General features: G+C 40.2%; 1 protein-coding gene across 15 annotated transcripts in view; it reads right to left on the bottom strand.

The window, feature by feature from the left end:
* Window positions 1–20974, bottom strand: part of AKAP13 (A-kinase anchoring protein 13) — a 293291-nt gene that overhangs the window by 153623 nt on the left and 118694 nt on the right. For 14 of the 15 annotated variants that reach the window (XM_074354303.1, XM_074354305.1, XM_074354308.1 and 11 more), the window contains exon 5: window positions 12971–13154. In XM_074354303.1, coding sequence (XP_074210404.1) covers window positions 12971–13154 — 184 coding nt within the window. Of the gene's footprint in view, window positions 1–12782; window positions 12873–12970; window positions 13155–20974 lie in introns of those variants that run through there. The other variant, XM_074354317.1, reaches the window with a different exon arrangement.

The raw sequence follows: 20974 nt of genomic DNA, 5'->3' as shown, positions 1-20974 counted from the left end.
GTCTCTCTCCTCTAATTTGCCACTTCTGCAGAAACACATAATACTGATCTACTATTCCTAATTACAGCGTAAGATAAGTAAAGTCACGTGTCCCACAAAAAATTCCCAAACTATTTATGAAGAACTAGATTTTTTAAAAAATTTCCAATTTGTCATAGAAGCAAAAAATCTAAAAATTATTAGGAAAAAATAAAATTTACAAGACACAAAGTTTAAGCTCAAAGATTTAACAGGTCCAACAGAATAAAATTACTCTGTCAAATTACTATAAAAGTTTCTAAACACATACTCTCATTATGCTTAACATGAACCAGTGACAAAGAGTTGGCAGATCAGCCCTGATCCAGGACCTGCCTCATTCTGAACAGCAATGTGTTAACAACAAAGATCCCACCAGACTGCCAGGAACCACTTTTTACGTCCTTAACATCTACAGACCCTGGGGAGACAGGCCATGGGCAGCAGAAAGAAAAGTCATGGCATAGACAGCAACATGGAATGTGGTACCAGCTACAGATCCACTAGACCGATTTCCGTTTCTCCCAAGGCATACTTCACACAGGCCTGGAAAAGTTGGAAACTAACTCAATAATATTCAAGGGGATTTTAAAAGTTCAGTCTCAAACAGGGTTTACTATTACTATTATTTTCAGAAAATCAAAAGCATGCAAAAATCTACTTTAACGGTTACGTCAAAAAGAGCTTCTGTAATTTACTGACATGATTTCCTTGAATCAAATGTGCAATGCCAGAAACTAATTACAGTGCATAATAAATATAATACAGCTGACCCTTGAACAACTTGAGTTTGAACTGCATGACTGCATTTATACACAGGTATTTTTTAATAAATACATACAGTAAATACTACATGGTCTGTGGTCGGTTGAGTCTGTGGATGTGGAACCGTGGTCACTGAGGGCCAACTATGGGACTTAAGCATCTGCAAATTTTGCTATCAGTGGTGGGTCCTGGAACAAATCCCCTGCGGATTCTGAGGGATGACCGTACCCTGTAAAGCAGTACCCAGTCTTTCAGAGCTCTTTCATTATAAATATCATTTGTAATATTCCAAGTATAAGGCTGATGTTCTGTGTATAGATGGAGAACAAAGTTCAGGTAAACCAATCAAGGTTTCACAGAATAAAGGGCTGAATGAGGACTAAAAGAGAAATTCTTTTATTAATTCCAAGCAATTTATTCTCAGGTAATTTAGTATAGTAACTTATGTGGATTAATGAACTGAAAGAAAAGCTAAATGCAAATTATTTTATTAGATTGCCTTAAAAAAAAAAGATACTATTCTACTGGACACTCATACCTTAACCAATAAAATCATTTTCATATTAGCAATATTCTCTAAAATGGTATGCATATACAAAGATCCCAGAAGATATTCACAGCATAAATATACAGAGAATTTTAACTTACTCTGTAAAAGCTTAAAAAGAAAATCTAAGTCCTATTAAATAGGAGGGAACTGGATTATACATGAGGCAATTACAAAAATGCTACTTCTCAATATATGAAAATGTATTGAGCTCTGTATAAATACTTTGATTTTCAAACATTCGTGTATATATATATATTTTTTTCTGTTACCAAATAAAATGTTTCCAAAAGTCTGTTGAAAAGATAACACGACAGATGGTATGCCATTGTATTACAAATGTGTTCTACCTGGAATCTGCTCTTCTCTGTACGTTCTTAAGCTCTTATCTCAGGATATCTTAAAAAACCACGTTTTCAGAAAATGAATGGTCTAGGTCATACATTTTTTTCCATTTATTCATTCAAACATTCAACAAATATTCAAGCAGTAACTATCATGTTCCTAGGTATGAAGAATATATTGATGAATAAATAAGACAGCCAAGGTTCCTACCATAATGGAGCTTACAGTATAGAGGGGCATGATTATAGTTAGAGACAAGTGTTTTAAAGAAAACAAAACAAGGTGCTTATGGCAGAAATTTCCTTTGAGTGGAGATAGTGGCTTCTGCAGACAGGAGTCTGGAAAATCTCTGAGGAGTCATGACAACTGATCTGACTCATATGAAAGAGCCAGGATGCAGAGTTACTAGGACAGACTATCAGGCAAAGGATACAGCAAGTGCAAAGATCCTGAGGTTAGCAAAAGAAAGCAACGGGAATGAGGAAAATGTCATGAAATGAGATGAGAGCTGTATGGGGTTCAGATATCATGAAGCTCTGCTAATCATGTAGGAACTATGATTTTATTCTGAGTAGGGTGAGAATATATTCAAAAGAGGAAGGCAAAGAGGGAAAAAAAAATGAAACTATCAATATTAACTATCAATGGTACCAGACAAATATAATTGACTTTTAATCCTCACAGTAACTTTGAGGCAGGGGCCGGTGTATTTCCATTTTTCATATGAGGAAACTGAAGCTTAAGGAATAATTTGCCCCAGTTCACACCTAGTAAGTGCCAAGGCCAGACTCTGTACCAGACCTAATTCCAAAACTTCTGTACCTCTCTACACAATCCAGTCATACACTCTCACAGCTTCAAACTGCGACTGCATTCAAATTATGCAAACTGTAAGTCTGGTACAATATTTATCAGAAGCTAATCTATACTAGGTTTTCTGTTATATATTTTGTAGGATCCACAGCAAGTTTTCAACTGTGGAAAAACACAGATTAAGAGGCCATTCCCCAGAGACAAGGTTACAGCATCCCAATAAGTATATTCATGGCCGGCCCCAAAACGGAAGGTTCATGTATGTGGTACAACAAAATCCATTAAGGTCAGAGTTAATTTCAACCAATTTCCCAGCATCCCATCTGTTATGCAACTGTCAACAACCAATCAACCTCTGTCTTCTAACCTTGTCCAGCATGTTGCAACTCAAGAAAAAGGCTCAGTTTCATGTTAACATACACGGAAAACCCTGTCAAATCAACTCAAGAGAAAAATACTTCTCCAGTACTAACAACACTAGTCATTCAGAGGGAAGTTCAAAGATAGGTCTTGTTGAGATACAGCAAAAAGCCAGATCAAATGGCAGAGAATAAACAGTGCATCAGTTTGGAAGCTGATACTCACTTATAGCTGCCCGAACACCACGAACATTGCAAGCCCATCCTATTCAGGTCCTGGCTTTAAAAGCAGAGAAAAACAGCCAGGTCAGCCCTCCCAAAAGGCATGTTTTGCTGAGTCTACTTTGGACAGGAAGTGCAGCACCTAGTTCCTTATTTGAGGGTTACTGCAATATCTTCTATGAAACCACATCACCCTAACAGTGCCAAACCTCAAGAAGTCCTACAAAATCAACCATAACTCCACGGAGATGGAGTGGGAGAGGCTAATGCCAGAAAAAGGAGAGGGAGGGGGAAAGGGGAGAGGAGGTGAAGGAGGGACGGAGCACGGGGGGGGGGGGGGGAACAGTGATCCACCTTAAAATGAATAGGAGGTGGTTGTAGGGAGCTCATTGCTAGACTAGTTATGCACTCACACACGTGCAGATTCACTAGAAATTTTAACACCCATACTCTGAGTTTCTGTCTTCCCTCCTTCCGTTTTTGACTGAATACTGCTACTCTGCTCTTAACAACCAGAACGGGAACAGTGCAAAGGAAAGAGGGCACATAATTTGAGCAACTGCTGGGTATCAGCAATTTGTTGTAAATTCTGTTGTTAAATAATACAAAACAAGTTTTATATGGTAATGGTAAGAACACGAGCTGGAAAGCCAGAACAACTTGGTTTGTTTCCCTTTTTTCTTTTCTTTTCTTTTTTTTTTTCTTTTTTTTTTTTTTTTGACATTACCGCCTGTGTGATCTTGGGCTAGTTACTTAAATTTCTCTGCAGCTCAGTTTCTTCATCTGTAAAGTGGAAGTGCTAGGTTTACTGTGAGAACAAATGAACTCAAATGTAAAGTGTGATCAGCACAGCATCTGGCTCTCCCAAAGTGCTCAATAAACTGCCACTATATGGGGTACTAGGGCTGGTATAATTCTAATGAGCAAAACAGAGGCAGTTTCTGAGTATTCGAGGGTTAAAAAGAAAAACAAAAAGCACAAGGACCTTGCTTGTGGGGTAACTGTCAGGCAACCTTCCCTATGTCACCCTACCACTATTTACTCCCAAGGGCCCTAAGAAGAAAATGGGGCTCTAATTCCCTGCTGTTTCAAGGGACAGTGTTGCAGTTGCAGGGTGAGTTTGACCAGGAAAAAATGTGTCAGAAATGGGATGGTGGTGCAGAGATGCCATATTCAGAGAAAGCTGAGTGATCATCTTATTTCCAATGAATCTTCATTCCTACACTTCAAATAAAGGGATATGCTACATTTCTAAGAACTTGACAAGCATGTTCTCATTTAGTCCTATCAGGCCTATGAGGTATATGCTATCATTTCCCATTTTATGGATGAGAAACTGAGGCTCATGGATGATTAACAGGGATGCACTCAAGTTCAGCTTTGCCATCTTTAATAACAAATAGTTGAAAGCCTACTGAACATGTATGTGATCAACGATCAATTAACTGCAGAGTTTACTATCATATCAGTGAAGCAACATCACCAATACAATAGTGTCAAAAAAAAAAAAGGAAATAATTCTGTTAGCGTTCTCTACATAAAGTACAAATGTCCTTATGTGCTTTTGATGCAGCAATTCTAATGGCCAGTTAAAGCACAAATGTGTATTTACTATAAAATGCTACAATAATCAATGACTGAAAACTGTTAATGTTATGAATAGAAGAGTTTTCAAATGATTAAACTAGTAGAGAAACAGCCTAACAGATGATATGGATATTAAGAGAGAGTGCACTGGCTAGATAACTGTACAAGGACCATTTTATCTTTTTTGAGCCACAAATGTTTATAAAAATCTAAATGATGCAAAGAACTACAGATATTAGATTATATAAAAATTAATTCTGATTAACTTTTATTAACTATCATTTATAACACTAAATAAACATTCACTAGAATTATTTTTTTTAATTGTATATATCTCATTCCATTTAGGTCATGTGTCTTTGGAGGAAAAATTCTGTATTTGTAATTCACAATTCAAAATCCCATTTGTATCTCTATTTTGTAAATCAATCACGGCTTATAAGAAAAAAATTAAAAGCAGAATGTCAACACTGCCACCTCCAAATTTTACAAGAAGGAAAAATGGCCAAAATCATGTATAACAATTATGACAAATCATCTTCAATCCAGATATAAATGTATGAAGAAATGATTTAGGAAAAAAATGAGGTGCTCCAAATATGTTATGATTTTTTGCTAATTAAATGTCAAAACAACGGACTTTACTAAAAATACTTCGAGAATACAACTATATACAGCCGGGCCTCAGTATCGGCGGGGGATTGGTTTCAGGAGCCCTCAGGTATACCAAAATCTGCAGATGCTCAAGTCCTTTAAATACAATGGCACAGTATGTAGGTATTAGTGTATATGGACACTAAACATTTGAACAAAGCTTTGTCAAAAATGATTGTTTTACAATGCTGAACAACTTCAGCGGCTAAAGCTCTTCCAAGATTCACTAAACCAAGAATCCTAAGCACAAAATTCCTCTTAGAAAACATATTCTGGAAGAACGTTCCTAATTTACCATTTTCTACAGCCCACCTAGTTAGAGCTACAGAGATGCCAGGAGAAAATGAGTATGCCGCTTAGTGAATCAAGAGTGATCTCGGAGCTGGTAATGCTGAGAAATTATCGTTCTTCCACCATAAGGTCTAATGTTTAAAACGAAACTATTAAATTTTAATAAAGATATAGAATTATATCTTATACTATTTCATATTTATTCTCATATGACACAATTTCACTCTACACTGGTGATACTCAGCTTTGGCCAAGACTGATTTTAGCCAAAATGTTTATTCAATATTCTTTATCTTTTTTTCCTTGCTTAAAAATCATTTTTATTTCTGTTAATAATAAACACAGGTAAAATTTTCAAATCATTCTTTTATTGATATGCCTTTAAGAAAACTTCAAAATTGACCAAATAAAAATAATGTTTTTATTAGTTACTAAAGGTCTGTGTTTTTTAGAGGGTAGGTGACAACTGATCCTTCCCTCACACGGGCCCATCAAGTCCTACACTCCAGGTTCATGTTCTCCTCGCTCTACAGTGAAATCAAACATTTTCAAAATCACATGCTGCTGCTAGAGAGTTTGTTACCACAGGTTAAGCTGTATAACTTCGTAACTCTTTGAAGAAAACCTCTGAGGCCTAAATGCTACACACCAAGAACACAGCACACATACAGTAGGGAGAGACAAGAGGGTACAGAAGTAAACACAAGACATACAGAATAGCTTTATTATTCCAACCAACTTCCAGTACCCATCCAACATCTTAGATGGTCCAAGGCAGTGTCAAAGTCCATTAAGTTTTGGATTTGCAACCTGGTTCAAATTACTGTGCCATTACCAGCTAAGGTGATCACCTTGTGAAATGAGGATAATATGCCCACTTTAGTAGCCTGTGTGACTGAGAAAAGTTACCTACCCACTGCGAGTCTCCTGTTTCTCATCACTTATGGATGATACCTAGTCTGCCTATTTCACCAGGTCGTTAAAACCAAGTGAGATTTGTGCAAATACTTTGTTAAAATCTATGGGCCCTATGGCCCTATGGGAAAGTTTCCTATGTAGTCATAAAATCAGCGAAATGATAGTGCACTGATCACTGAAACTCACATTCCAGTTGGTTGATCTGCCCAGACTGTCTTTTTTGGTCATATTTATCTAGTTCTCTGTGAATTAAAGCTAGCAGAAAGGTTGGGAGAGTTGTAGTGAAGCAGACTAATTTTGAATCCAGGGTCTACCTCTTGAGGCGATGTGATCTTAGGTGATTTCACTCACCCTCCCCAAGCCTCAGTGCCATGTTTGTGACATGGGAAGAATGAAGAGTCTGGGAGAGGACAGAATATATGAGAATTTATACAAAATGCCGAACACAAATACAACAAATGCTAACTAGTGTAATTCTTATATAAATACAAACATTATCCTCAGAAAGTGCATTCTGCAAATTTCCACAGGGTTGCCAGATAGGGCAATCCTGAGATTACTAGTCGAATGGATTTTTAAAAACTATAAAATGTCAAAAGTCTTAAAATGCTTCGGCTGGAAATTTACAAAAGGAAGGGAGGGAGGAAGGAGTCATTGGAAATCAGATCTATGAACCACTGTAATTAAATTAGTTTGGTTAAAAATCTGACAATGGTTCCAAACAGGCCTCCTCACAAAATTCTGTCAAAAGAATTTAAAAATAATCTAAAAACAAACTTGTGAATAATGACAACTTACTAATAACTATATGGCTTCGGGTAATATATTTAGTCTCTTTGGGTCTCTTTTCTCATCTGCAGAAGAATACTGACTGTATTAACTACATCTCAGGTGTTTGCTGAGCGGTTTTAAGTAAGAACACATGTAAAGCACCAATGTAGCAGGTATTCAAAATTCAGTAACTGTTACTGCCTATCCCTCTTTTCTAGTTTCCACTCAGTTCTACCACCTTATCTTTATCAAAAGACAAAGACTCAGATCACACAGTGAGAAGGGAGGACAGATGGATGGATAAATGGATGGATGAAGGGATAGACAGATGAGCAGATGGATGGATAGATGAATGAGACTAAGGCCAGAGAAATGTAAAATTAAAAAAAAATTTTTTTTGCTCTATTATTTTGAAGGTAAATTTGTACATTTGTTTCATCCTTTCCCCTCTTAAGCAAAAGCTCCAAACTTGTTTTGCACCCAATGGGCTACTGAGGACCCACTTGTCAAGGACTTGAAGAGGACTCAGAAAAGGCAGTCACTACGTTAACAGAACATCTTGCTCAATAGGACTCAGCTCCATTGTGAAATACGTACACCTGAGTACCAGTTACTCTACCACCTGACCCCAAACCCAGGTTTCAAGTGCAAATGGGACAAAATAAGGCCTTAGGAACAACAGACACAAACTCTCAGAGAGGGGCCAACACTGCATGCTACAATGAGAAACCACTGATGGAGCACCCCGTGTCTGCCAGGCTGGGTCTGTGCTCTGCGTGTGCACATGTGTTGTCCCAGCCTGGGCCGATCATTCCTGGACTCTGAGCCTGAGTCTGGCTTGTAGCCTTGTGATGTTGGGCAACTCACCTCTCTGGCCTCAGTTTCCTCAATTATAAAATACGGATAATAATACCTACCCTGCCCCTCACTAAGCTGTCGGGAGAATCAAAATGTAAAAAGACAGCCTAAGTGTAACCAAACATAATTTTAAAACCATACGATGGGCAATATAAATGTAAAGTTACTTTAGTAAGGATCTTTTTCTCCTCAGGAAAGAACAGGCTAGGACTACATGCAAAGCCTACTACCCTTTCCTTATTAAGTGCTGCTCATCCAGTAGTTCAGGGGCCTTTGCCCCCATCAAATTTTTGTAGCAGAAGAACATGGGCCTCAGAACTCCAAGAACGGAGTGTACTGGCAGCTCTATCATATCGATAAAGCCTTGGGCTAGTTACTTTAATTCTCTGAGCCTGCATATTCTACCTGTAAAACACAGAGAATACCTGTTTCACTAGGTTGTAATAGTGTTTCAATGAAATATTACCTGTAATGTACCAACCAGGATTTCTAGTGCACCGTCGGCATTCAATAAATAAAGATTTGTTGAATTGATACTGAAAATGAGATAAAGTACGAGGACAAATACTTTTAAACTCACTCTGAGGGCAAATAAAATACTTTAGCACTTTTATGTCCACACTCCAGAGTGGAAATTCGTCAAAGAAATACTCTTCCTGTAAGGGAGGCAGCACTGTAAACGCCTCCCACCAACCCAGAGGCATCGGCGTCACAGCACGTATCAGGAAGTTAAACCAAGCCTGTAAAGCATTATGTATTACGCCAGGGAATAATTTCAAACTCTTATCAAATAGGTACCTTCAAATGCTCCTGAAGATATGAACAGATTTTGGCCAACTTTCCTTAGTGTGTGGGAAAACTGATACAGGTCTAGAAGGAAAGGAAAATTAAGAAAAGGACAGTAATAGGTAACATTTATGCCAGTCACGGTGTCCTGCCCTTCTTCCATTGAGATGTTATGCATTCTTCCATTCATATCCCAAAGCATCCCATTGAAGACAGTCCTCTCATTCTTCCCATGTCACAAACATGGCACTGAGGCTTGGGGAGGGTGAGTGAAATCACCTAAGATCACATCGCCTCAAGAGGTAGACCCTGGATTCAAAATTAGTCTGCTTCACAACTCTCCCAACCTTTCTGCTAGCTTTAATTCACAGAGAACTAGATAAATATGACCAAAAAAGACAGTCTGGGCAGATCAACCAACTGGAATGTGAGTTTCAGTGATCAGTGCACTATCATTTCGCTGATTTTATGACTACATAGGAAACTTTCCCATAGGGCCATAGGGCCCATAGATTTTAACAAAGTATTTGCACAAATCTCACTTGGTTTTAACGACCTGGTGAAATAGGCAGACTAGGTATCATCCATAAGTGATGAGAAACAGGAGACTCGCAGTGGGTAGGTAACTTTTCTCAGTCACACAGGCTACTAAAGTGGGAGGCTTAGATTTAATTAAGCTTTTTGTCCCTAAGCAATTCCACTGTACTACCCTGTCTCTCTTTAAGCTGAAATATATATAACCCCTATATTTGCTCCAAGAAATAACCATAAACTGTGTGACAAATAAACTCTGATTTTTCACATTTCACAGCTTTTAGTTATCATTCTAGGAGGCAGATATTACTATCCTTTTTAAAAAATCAGATGAAGAAACTGAAGCTTAGAAAGTTAATGTGGCCAAAGTACTACAGTTAAAAATGGTGGAACCAAAATGCAAACTTAGGTTTGACTCCAAGGTTTGCACACTTAGCCATTACCTGAAACTGCCTCTCAGTCTCAGTTCTAATGAATGAGCCAGGGCCCAAGATTCCCTGTTTGTCATATGTGAGTGAGATGTCGGAGAGCACCTGGCTCTAACATTCTCTCATTAGGAGACTCCAAAGCAGCACTCATCTCATGCCGTCACTTGCTAGCATTCGCTAAACTAAGAGCCTGGAGACGTGGGTTCTCTCTCTACTCTGTCCATCACTAATTAAGGGACCTTACACAGCGTGTTCAACCAACTCTTCTTCAAAAAGGGAAGTTGACTGCATCTACCTTCAAGCAGAAGTAGGTGCAGGTATTCTCCAGGGGTAAGATTTCTCAAGAAAGACTGGTAGGTAACATTCTGATTAAGGTGAATTTTCACTTCAGATGCATCCATATTCATAACATAAGATCAAAGCATAAGCTAAAGCAAAACAACAGTGAGTCAACAAAATCTCCCTCTTCCCTGTCACTGAACTAAGTGAAAGTTAACAGGTTACAGAAAAGGGAAACTGCCAAAACTGTGCTGAACATAGTTCCCTAAAGACATGGGTCTTATTTAGAGAATCCGTCCACCTCTAAGCACAGCTGAGTCAATTTTCACTTAGAAATGGCTCACTTCAGCAGAGTGGATTTTCTAAATAAGCTTTAGGCACACAAACACAAACAGAACTTGGACCCTAATCAGCACGATGCCATCCCTTTTCCTCCTCAAAAAAAATAGCAAATAACTAAAACAACAAATTTATTTTGGGAGAGGTATAGAAGGAGTTAAATAAGCTTGATTTTTCAGTTACGGCTGGACTCTACACAGTAAACGTGAACTGTATATAGTCATATTTCAATTTCATATTAACTGAAGAGAGAGGATAAGAGACAGGCCTATATGGAAACACTCAATTTGAAAGAGGGCAGGGGTAAGAACGCCCACGTCTAACGATTTTAGTGAACTATTAGAAATATACCATCATCCAGTGGAGCACATCTTAACTTTCTACAAATGTCTCTGTGGATTTCACAAAACAAACTCTTCACTGAGAAACACAGGTGCATAAACTTTTACCTGTAATTTCAAAGGATGTGGACCGCATGAAGTCTACTCTTGGGGCCCTTGAATCCAAGGAGTGGAAGGCACTCTAGACGGCCTCTTAGGAGATGCGACGTCTATTTCTGGCCCGGCCACCTTGTCGCTCTAATCTAGTCACTTTGCCTCTCTGGATCTCAGTTTCCTCATCTGTTAAAGATGATCTTTCCTGACTCTTCAGGGTTGAAATTCTAACAAAGTTTACTGATACTACAGTAAGAGTGAGGGATTTAGTAAAATCACCTCCTTATCATTTTTTAAATTGTTACTCATTACTCAGAGCACTTTTTCTAGGTTGCAGAGCAGTAACAGCCAGGAGAATCTAAGCTCTGGACTAGGTCTACAGCAAGGCACTCCTATTCCCCTCCTGCAGTCCTCTGTTAGAAAACCTCAAGTTGGCTTTCCCTTACTTACTTCCCTCCAAAAGGGGAGAGGTGGCTTTCCCACATGTACAGCGGTAGCACTATGAAGCAAGCCAAAAAATCTTCTCCAAGAACAAACACACTCCAGTTTCCTTAAAGCTGTGCTGCAATAAGTCTTGTGACATCCTCGCCCCACGTAGAATGAGGCTGTTGTAATCACTCTATTTCCCCATCTGGATGGCAGTCCTTAACCAACTCTGCTTCCCAGCAAAATCTCTGAGCTCTAAGACTGAATAGAGAGAAATTGCATTGAACTTCACAATAGTTATACCGAGTTGTTTCCACTTCTGGGACAAGGCCTGTCTTCCTAAGGCCATGAGGAGAACGAGCAGAAGGAATCCAGTCACTGGCCAGATGGGAAGTAGGAAGGAATGGAACATATCACTCTCTGGAATACTGTCATAGGAGAGCTCAAGTATCCAAAGCTCATCTGAGATGAGGTGTGACCTCCTACCGGCACTGTATCTGTACCACTCATCAGAGAGCTTTCTGCAAAGAACCTTCTGTCTGGCTTGACTGGGAAAGTTAGAGCAGGTAAAGAAAAACACACAAAAAACCTTATTTATATAACAGTCAGTAGCATTATGTTCTGAGATCTCTTCTTGGCCCTTCTAGATTACCCCCACACACAGCTTAAAATGGTAAAAAAATAAAATGCAACTAAATTAAGTCTAACGTGGCAAAATATCTGAGAATTTGGGAATATATAAGGTTCCTTCAATTGCTAAAAACATAAATCCAATGGGATTTACTCTTGTTTAGCCAATGTGGTAGAAAAGATGATCATGACCATAACCAGTAAAAATCATATTAAACAAGAGAAACTGTACTTGAAATTGTCTACCTTTCATAAATATTGCAATGAAAAGTGTTAGCTGTTTTAATGCATTTATTTGTTTATACAAGAAAATAGAACTCTTTAAATGTTTTGACTAACAACCTTCCTTCAATCTAAAGAGTCAGAATGTATAACAATTGAACCCACAAACACACAGACAGGATTTCCTACTGCACGTTTCCAGGACAACTCAGTGGCTTTTTACCGCTACTCATATGAAGACATCACTGCTCTCAATTTTATTTATAAAAATTACACTCAAACCAAAACTCTGTGGTTCAGCATACTTTCCATACACAATTACTACATTAAAGTATTTGTTTCTAGTTAACTTTTTAGTCTTGGAGACATACCGAAAAAAAAAAAAAAAGAAAGAAAAACGTTTCCTCTTGCACTAAACCGGGAAAAGCTGGATACCATGGTAATGGAGTGCTACCCCTCAGACCAGACTTACTCTGAGTTTTCAGTAAAATGTTAAGAGGCAAGAAGCAGTGAAGGCAGGGAGACAGAGGAGAGAAAAAACGGTGACATGACTTACGTGTGTCACTCTCAGACAATGCAGTGGTTAGCAGGAGCAGGCTGACAAAGCCCCAGGAAAGGCAAGGCGCAGGGCTGAGGTTTCAGTTCCTGGCAAGCGCCCACTGGGAAGCCAAGTGGGCAGGGCTTCTATGAACGAGGGGTGGGGCTGGCGCTGAGAGAAGGGAAATGGGGAGAAGGAGCACTTACTCGGTTAGAAGCTGGTGCAGCTTGTGATAACCTCGCTCCAAGGCCAAGCTCACAGGTGTCGCTCCTTCCTGGTTGTGGATGCTCAGAGCTCCGCGGCCACCTGGCTTCTGCAACAGGAACCATGTCAACCGCAGCAGTCCCAGCCGCACAGCAAAGTGCATCAATGTTTCCCTGGGGCCGCCATCTGTGGATGGGGAAGAAAATGGAAACAACTGAAGAGAATGTGAAGACACGAAGCAAGCAAACAGAAAGATGAGTCAGGTAGACACCAACGCTGCCAAGGACCTAGGGTCCTACAGTTAAGCCACCACATACAACATGAACAATTTTACTGCGGCAAAGTAGAATCAGCTCTCAACTAAAGACAAAACAAAGCTAGAAAAAAGTATGAGAAGCAAAATCTCCAACAGGAGCCTGTTCTACAAAAGAGTCAAGCCATTTCTTATTCTGATTGAATGCATCTGTTCAACCAATTTATACAGGCAGATTTGTAAGGGTGACTCCACACATATGTTCTTTTCCTTAATAAAGAAAGAAATAGAAGTGAGTGCAGCCTCCACATGGGGATCCAAGGGGAATAGTTGTCGGGGCTTAGATGGGTGTATCATCAAGGATATAATTACTTTAAAAAAAATTTTTAAAAAACAACACCCAGACAGGAGTCGGTTAGTTAAACACTAAAAACAGGTTCTGCTTGTTAAGTACACACAGCTCTTTTTATTCCCCCACATTAAGGGCAAATCAAATGGCTGGCACTGTCAGCTTATTTTTGTTGGTTTAATGAAAGAAAGAAATGCATCTCCAGGTGTAAAACAAAAGACTAACTCCAAGAGGATATGCTAACAACTTCAGAAAGAAAAACGTGTGCCTGGGCCTAGTTCACCCGATGGGAAGGCCCCTTCCTGGTGTAGTGAGTCACTCTGAAAGTGGCAGAATGTCGAAGGGCTTTGGCGTCAGACAAAGCTGGGTTCATATTGGCATTTACCACCTGTGTGACTGAGCATCATCCATCTCACCTCTCTGAGCTCACTCTCTTCATCCCTGGGGTGGGGTACCATCCCCTCACCCCTAGGGCTGCAGTAACAAATAAGAGGGAGTGGATGAGATGCTAGTCTGCTGCTTGGCTGTAGCAGGTACTCACTGAATGAGTGCCAGGCTCCTTCCCTCCCATGCTCTTTTCTCTGTCCCTCCCAACTTCCAGCTGCATCCTGGGTTCACCAGCAACTCTCTCTCTCTGCCTCAGGCGTCCTCTTGTGCCCAGCCTGCAATGTCGGGAGCTACAGGCCCTGCAGGGCTGCGGTGCACAGCCCATAAGGCTGGGCCTTACTCAGCCCCAGGGAGCAGTACTTGGAGTCTGGAATGGTGCCCTGGAGTTGTGCCTGCCTTCATCCCCTCAGCTGAGCTAACATCTCTCATTCTCCACAGCTTCCCACAGGTCTCAACTCCTTCACTGAGCGTACGCAGACTTCCTGGACGGACCCCAGTGTTTCCTCCTTACACTCAAGTCTCCGGTGCTTCTGTATGTGAACAGCACAATAAGAATGAACACATCTTTGAACCTGAGTTTTTACACTGAACCGCACTGTCTTCTAATGTCATGTGTGCCTTAGTCTGGTCTCCCTACTGCCAAGGTAAATTTCCTTGCAAGCAAAAGCCATCGTTCATATTTCATACTTTCCCTACAGAACTCTGCACACTACTAATTCAGGGTTTATATGGTGTTCAGCAGAGGCACAAGGCTAGAAAGAAATCAACACTGCCAAAGAAGCCACTGCCGATGCAGGTACAAATTTTAATTATCAACACCTCAGGGGAGGTAGCCAGGCCAGACAAAAGGACAGAAAGAACCTTCAGCAAAGATCAAATATCACCATCTGACTTGTGCCTTACAGTTGTTCACACTCTGTCATCCTTATCAAATACAAAAAAGCTAATGAGGCACTGCCCAGGAACTGTGTGATTTTTTTTTTTTGAGACTGGTTAATTCCAGCCTTACTAAGCAACACCTCCTTAAAGTAGTTTTCTCTACACCCCCACCATTTCTCACCCCTTATTTGCTCTGAGTCAGCTCAGCCTTTAAGAGTAGTGTTCCAACAAGGCCATGCACCTGCTCAAAGCTGGCACCCCAATTCCAGCAGCTATGGGCTCCCGAATCTCACCTTAAGGTCCTCGCAGCAGGTGCCACATTTGCTTTTAGGTCACCCCCTCTCTGCCATCAACAGATAATAAGAAAAGCAATACCAGGTGAAGGCCTGCTAAGTGCCAGGCCTGGGCTAAGTGGTTTCTACTTTTTTTCATCCTTTTTCACAATAACCCATGAGGTCCTGTTATCCTCATTTTGCGGATGAATTCAGGTTAATACCTTGCCCACAGCAAAAATTATCAAGATTTGAAAATTCTTCTATCTTGAATTTAGAAACCACACCTTCCTCTCTTTTTGTAAGAACTTCAAGCAATCATGCACGCGATCTAATGTTGTAGTTTAAAAAGCACCTTTTCATTATGTTTTCCTCCAAAAATAATTTTATTACCTTCCATACCTTCCATTTGTCTCTTATTCCCTCTGTCCTAGTTTAAACTCCAGAGCCCCTACAATTTAGAGTCAATCTCTGTTCTCTACTCTCTACGTTGGTATTTTTTTCCCCTGTCAAGATCCTTTGTCTTTTCCCTATGTATGCTGAGAGCTACTCAACTTTGTTTTTCAGATCACTAACTGCATTTCCTATGATGTCAATTGGGTCCTTTGTCCCCAGTTTGAATTTAATTATGCTATGGGATTCTGGATGTACTTGCATCATTTAAGCCAACTCCCTTTCCATCTCTGCCCAAATTGTGATGGGTTTTTTGCAGATGTAATTAAAGCGCCTAATCAGTTGATCTAATAAGGAAGATTATCCTGGCTAATCTGGGTAGGCTTAACTGAATCAGTTGAAAGACTTTAAAAGCAGGGCTGAGGTTTTCCCTGGAGAGAGAAGAAATCCTGCCTGTGGAGGGCAGCTTCGGCCTGTGCTTGTGGAGTTCCATCCAACTCAGGGCCTCCCCTTCCTGTCTGAGGATGGCAGCTTTGGCTCCTGCTGGTGGGTCTGAGCTGGCCGTGATTTTTCTCTTCTCTTCCTGCCCTACGAATTTTGGGCATGCTTAGTGAGCCCCCGCAACTGGGCAAGCCATTCCGTGAAATAAATCTTAATACATACTTTCCTACTGGTTCTGATTCTCTGGTTGACCCTGACTAAAGTACTCATTAAACCAATTTTTCTCTTTGGTGCTTCCTTCTCCAATTTCATAATAGGCGTTATGTCTTCAATCTTTTAAAGGACCTCTTCAAATTTTTTTCTTTGGTTTCTTAATGAAAATTATACCCAGTGAGTCTTCCACCTGAACACTCGTGATAATAATTCTCCATTCCCTTTATGCTGAAGTGTTATGTCATAGGCCATGTTGGTTGGTTAGTTTTCCTGTTTTAACCATACTCAACTGGAAAAATCTCTATGTGGGTCCAGCTTCTAGCCACCAAGAAGGTAATCGAAAATGTCATAAGTCCTGCTTGCTATCTACTTATATGCTGGAAGCGCCCCCCAACAACCCCACCACACACACACTCCCTCAGATCTGCAGAGAAAGGAGATGTGTGCCTAGCAGGCATTCAACACCGATGAGCATGCTAGATGGCTGCATCTTTTCGAATCATCACATTTTCTGACTATGCAAAACGTCCTAAGTTCCATGAGCAAAACAGTAATCAAAGACTCCACGCACTTCTCCTCCCCCATCAACTACGGAGATGCCCTGCTCACAGTACTCCTTGAATCTGTATCTAGGAGGCTCCAAAGTCCATTCTTTCTACCAGTCTGTACTGCTTCTTAAATAAACCTCAAGTCCCACATGAGGCAGGAATTTTCATATCCCCTGGAGAAGGAAAACAACAGGCCCATGTGAGAAATGGGCTTTTGGAAAAGTGGCACTTGTAACCTTGTGGCAGGATCGAGGTTTGAGAAACAACAAAATCTTTTGGAGCTAAAGTACTGGCATTACCTGGCACCGCTTGTCTTGGTGTCAATCCCTTAGATTAGTATAATGTTACATTATTATTAAAATAGCTTTTAATATTTTATTATTTCTTTTTTTAGTAGCTATGATAGCTGAAAACATACAAAAATACTAGAGAGTGTAGCTAAGAAAAAAATTTCCATGGAAAGCTATCAAGCAATCTGGAAAAAGTGTGGGAACTAAAACACCAAATGATTAAGGCTGTGGTTCTATGAACCAACATCAGATAAAAAGAACTGAGAACACACAGGCTGTTTTTAGTGCAGCCTTCCTCACATCTCTCTCACCCTTCTGTCCATCCAAATGTCTCTATGTGGGGAAGACTCCCACCCCAGAGATGATCAGCTCTTCTTTTCATTAGTTATACAACACCATGACTAAGAAGGCAGACTTCCCCCAGAACCTTTCTCCTCCTTGCTTTCTTCAGAGCAAGTCTTGAGCAGCCCACCCTGTTACCAAGAGTTATGCTGCTTGCTGTTGTGTGGGGTCTTTCAGGGGAAAACCCATCCTGGGCTTCACCATTTTCACTAACCACAGAGGCACTGAAGAGCTGACACACGCGAAACTCGGTAACTCAGAGGGATAGTATCCCAACCCATCACTCACGCTCCACCCAGATGAAGCCATGTGACTTCCATCTGAGTACAGCGTGGAAGCTGCTTTACCTAACTAGGGATTAAAGAGCACCGGGAAGAATAACGTGGACAAACTCCCTCTTGCAGGTGTTTAAAGTGAGGACTGACTTTAGAAATTTTTTAAAAATCTCATTCTGCTTCAAAGAGTTTGTTGTCGTTTTTTTTTTTCTTTTTAAATAAAGTGCCACACTGTTTCATCTTTTTCATAAGACATGTTACTTTCCCTCATCAGAGCTCATCCATGTTTTGTCTCTAAAATGTTGGTGGATCTTGGTCATGGTACATTAAAAGTGAAGAGCCTGCAAACTAGCACCCACTATCAGACATACTTTCCTCCATTTCATATGGGAAGAAATTTAGAAACAGAGAGATTAAGTATTTTGCACAAACTCCTGCAATGAAGCCAGCATATAAACAGACCGACTCCATGGCCTAAGCTTCTCCACTCTAATGCTGAGTCTAAACCAAGAGCTCTGAACTCCACGTTCAAGCCTGTGGTTCAGGGAGACTATGAATCCCTGAAACAATATGTAAATGTCTGCAGGTAGGCCCCTATGAGTATTTTTTCCTGAGAAGAAATCTGAGCTATTTTCAGAGGAGTTACTGACCTGAAAAAAAAAAAAGTTAAAAAGCACTGCATCTAAACAACTAGAGTGGGAGGATTAACCATAAATCTTACATGACTCCTTTGTACAAGCATTAGGCTGGAATACCTGTAAACATCCTAGCTTTCAACAGGAAGTAGTCCTGTTATGTAACAAGGTGTCCTATTAAACTGCATTATTATCCCAGGCGACAAGCTTACTTCGTACCTTCTTCCTTATTTAAACACCTTTAAAAAAAAAGTATTTGATGTGCAACTCACTGATGTAAGCAGAATGTTCCTTTACATTTGTCACTCAACAGCAAGCAAGGACCTCTTAATTAATGCTACTCAGTCTTAAAATATCTGTTTGTAGCTTCTAATCCACAATTAACTGAAGAGTTTAAACTGCAGAATGTGAGTCCAGCACTTGAAATCAGATTCCTTATCCCAGCGTTGACTTAAAGACAGGTCTGCAAGTCTCTTGCACGCATTTCACCTTGTAAAGTATACACCTAACTTGTTCAATTTCTTTTGTTCTTTTAATTGCTTTTAATTCATGTCAGTAAAATTCACTTTTGGAGGGTATACAGTTGTATGAGTTTGAGCACACACATAGCTTCTTATAACCACCACCACCAAGACACAAAACCAGTCCAATACCCAAAGAACTCCTCTATGATACCTCTTTGCAGTCAGATCTTTCCTCTATAGACTCTGGCAACTACTGATCCATTTTCTGTTCCTACAATTTTGCTCTTTCTAGAATATCATATAAATGGAATCATACAGTAAATAACTTCGGAAACTGACTTCTTTACTTCGTGCAATACATTTAAAATGTATCCAAGTTGTTGCTCACATCAACAGTCTGTTCCTTATTTATTCCTGAGTAGTATTCCATTGTATGGATGTACCACAGGTTGTTTATATATTTACCCAGTGAGGGATATTTGGGTTGTTTCTAGTTTGGGGTAATTATAAATAATGCTGCTATAGGCACATCTGTGCAAAGATTTTTTTTTTTGAGTAAATTTTCATTTCTCTAGGCTAAAGAGACAAAAGTGAGACTGCTGGGTCATGTAATAAATGTACATTTAACTTTTATAAGAGACTGTCAACCTGCTTCCTAGATTGGCTGTAACATTTTGCATTCTCACCAACAATGTGTGAGCTGCTATTCTGCATCCTTGCCAGCACTTGGTATTTTTAATTTTAGCCTTCCTTAATAGGTGTGTAATGGCACCTTATTGTGGTTTTAAGGCATTTCCCTAAATGTTCAAATGTGATTTAGCCTTTGCTAGCACTGCTTGAGCAATTTTATACAACAGAAACTGAAGAAGCACATGGAAAGTCCACAAAAATATTAAAGTTGCCAAGTTCCTTATTAAAGACAAGGAAGGATGCTAAGGCCCAGAGAGGGGAAGTGATAAGTCTAAAGTCTCAGACCCGTGCTTTTCTAATAGTTCTTTCTAATCATGTGACATGAACTAACTATCCAACTCCTGTGCCTTCTTTAAACAAGACAAAGCAAACCCACACACACATAAAACTTTAAGCCCCACACATAACTAGCGCAATCCTTCTTGATACTGATTTATAAATGACAACCAGAATAAGCATCCCCATCACAAGACAGAAAGAGCAGAGGCCAGAGGTACTAAGCCCCGACATCAGGTTTCTGAAAAGGTGCCAGAGCCCTGTAAACAGCAAATATTCTCATGTCTAGATCTCAGCACTGCAGAGCTTTCTTAGACATTATATTAATAAGAAAAAGGACACATTTTTTTTTCCTTCATGTGATTTTAGGGTCCACACTTTCTTTTGTATTTTACCTGGCAGGAGGGCCCTGGTAACGCCTTGACAGGAAGCCCCTGAGAGTGGGGGACACCATTCCTACAGCTGGTCACAGCCTTAATGGTTAAATTCGGTGGATTTAAGAGAACCCAAGCTAGCAAACACCTCTCTACCATTCCTCCACGGGAGGAAGAATGCACCCACTTGATGGGTCTGTGGGAGCAGGAACTGAGCGGGGCCTCCCGCTCAGGCCCCTCTGGGCATTTCTCCTCAGGACCCGCTTGCCTGCAGGGAGGATGACTTCCGGTTGCCCTCCTTACATAACACAACAGTCAAAGCTGCGTGGACTCTGAAGGGCAGCCCTGTGATTGTCCAGCTCTTTCAGAGATAAAGTAGAAGGGATAAGCAACCCCTTCAGTCAGGCAATCTAAAGTCAGCTTTCCAACCTAGCTTTTGTCATTAACACAGCAAACGTTTTGATCTATATCCGTGGAACTCCTACATCTCTCCAGGAGATGGTGAACTCAGGAGGGAAAGACGACATTATTTATTGGACTCCAGGCATATACTGTTTCACTGAAGATACATACATATTCACAAATACATATTCACAACATTTAGAAGATGTCATTTGCCACAAGAATAAATATGTGGGATATCCCCTGTCTGAATAAAAGGAACACACACAGACACTGATTACATCAGTGTTTTTAACAATGGAGCCCTTCCTTCAATGAACTCGCCTACGGAGGGCCAGTAGGTAAAATAAGCAAGTGAAGATCCTCTGGCTAAAAACGTGTGGGGTCTACCAGAGCTCAGCCTGCTCTCAAGCTCCTCCCACCCACTTCCCAGCCTCTTCCTTTCCTCCAATTTCATGGAATTTCTAGAGAACTTGAGAATACAATAATAAAAGCCTGTCTCTGATAATTAAACACCAAGAAA

Source organism: Camelus bactrianus, chromosome 27 (genome assembly GCF_048773025.1).
Source record: "Camelus bactrianus isolate YW-2024 breed Bactrian camel chromosome 27, ASM4877302v1, whole genome shotgun sequence".
Classification (NCBI taxonomy): domain Eukaryota; kingdom Metazoa; phylum Chordata; class Mammalia; order Artiodactyla; family Camelidae; genus Camelus; species Camelus bactrianus.
The sequence above is the reverse complement of the archived record's forward strand: the minus strand, read 5'-3'. Positions and strand labels throughout refer to the sequence as shown.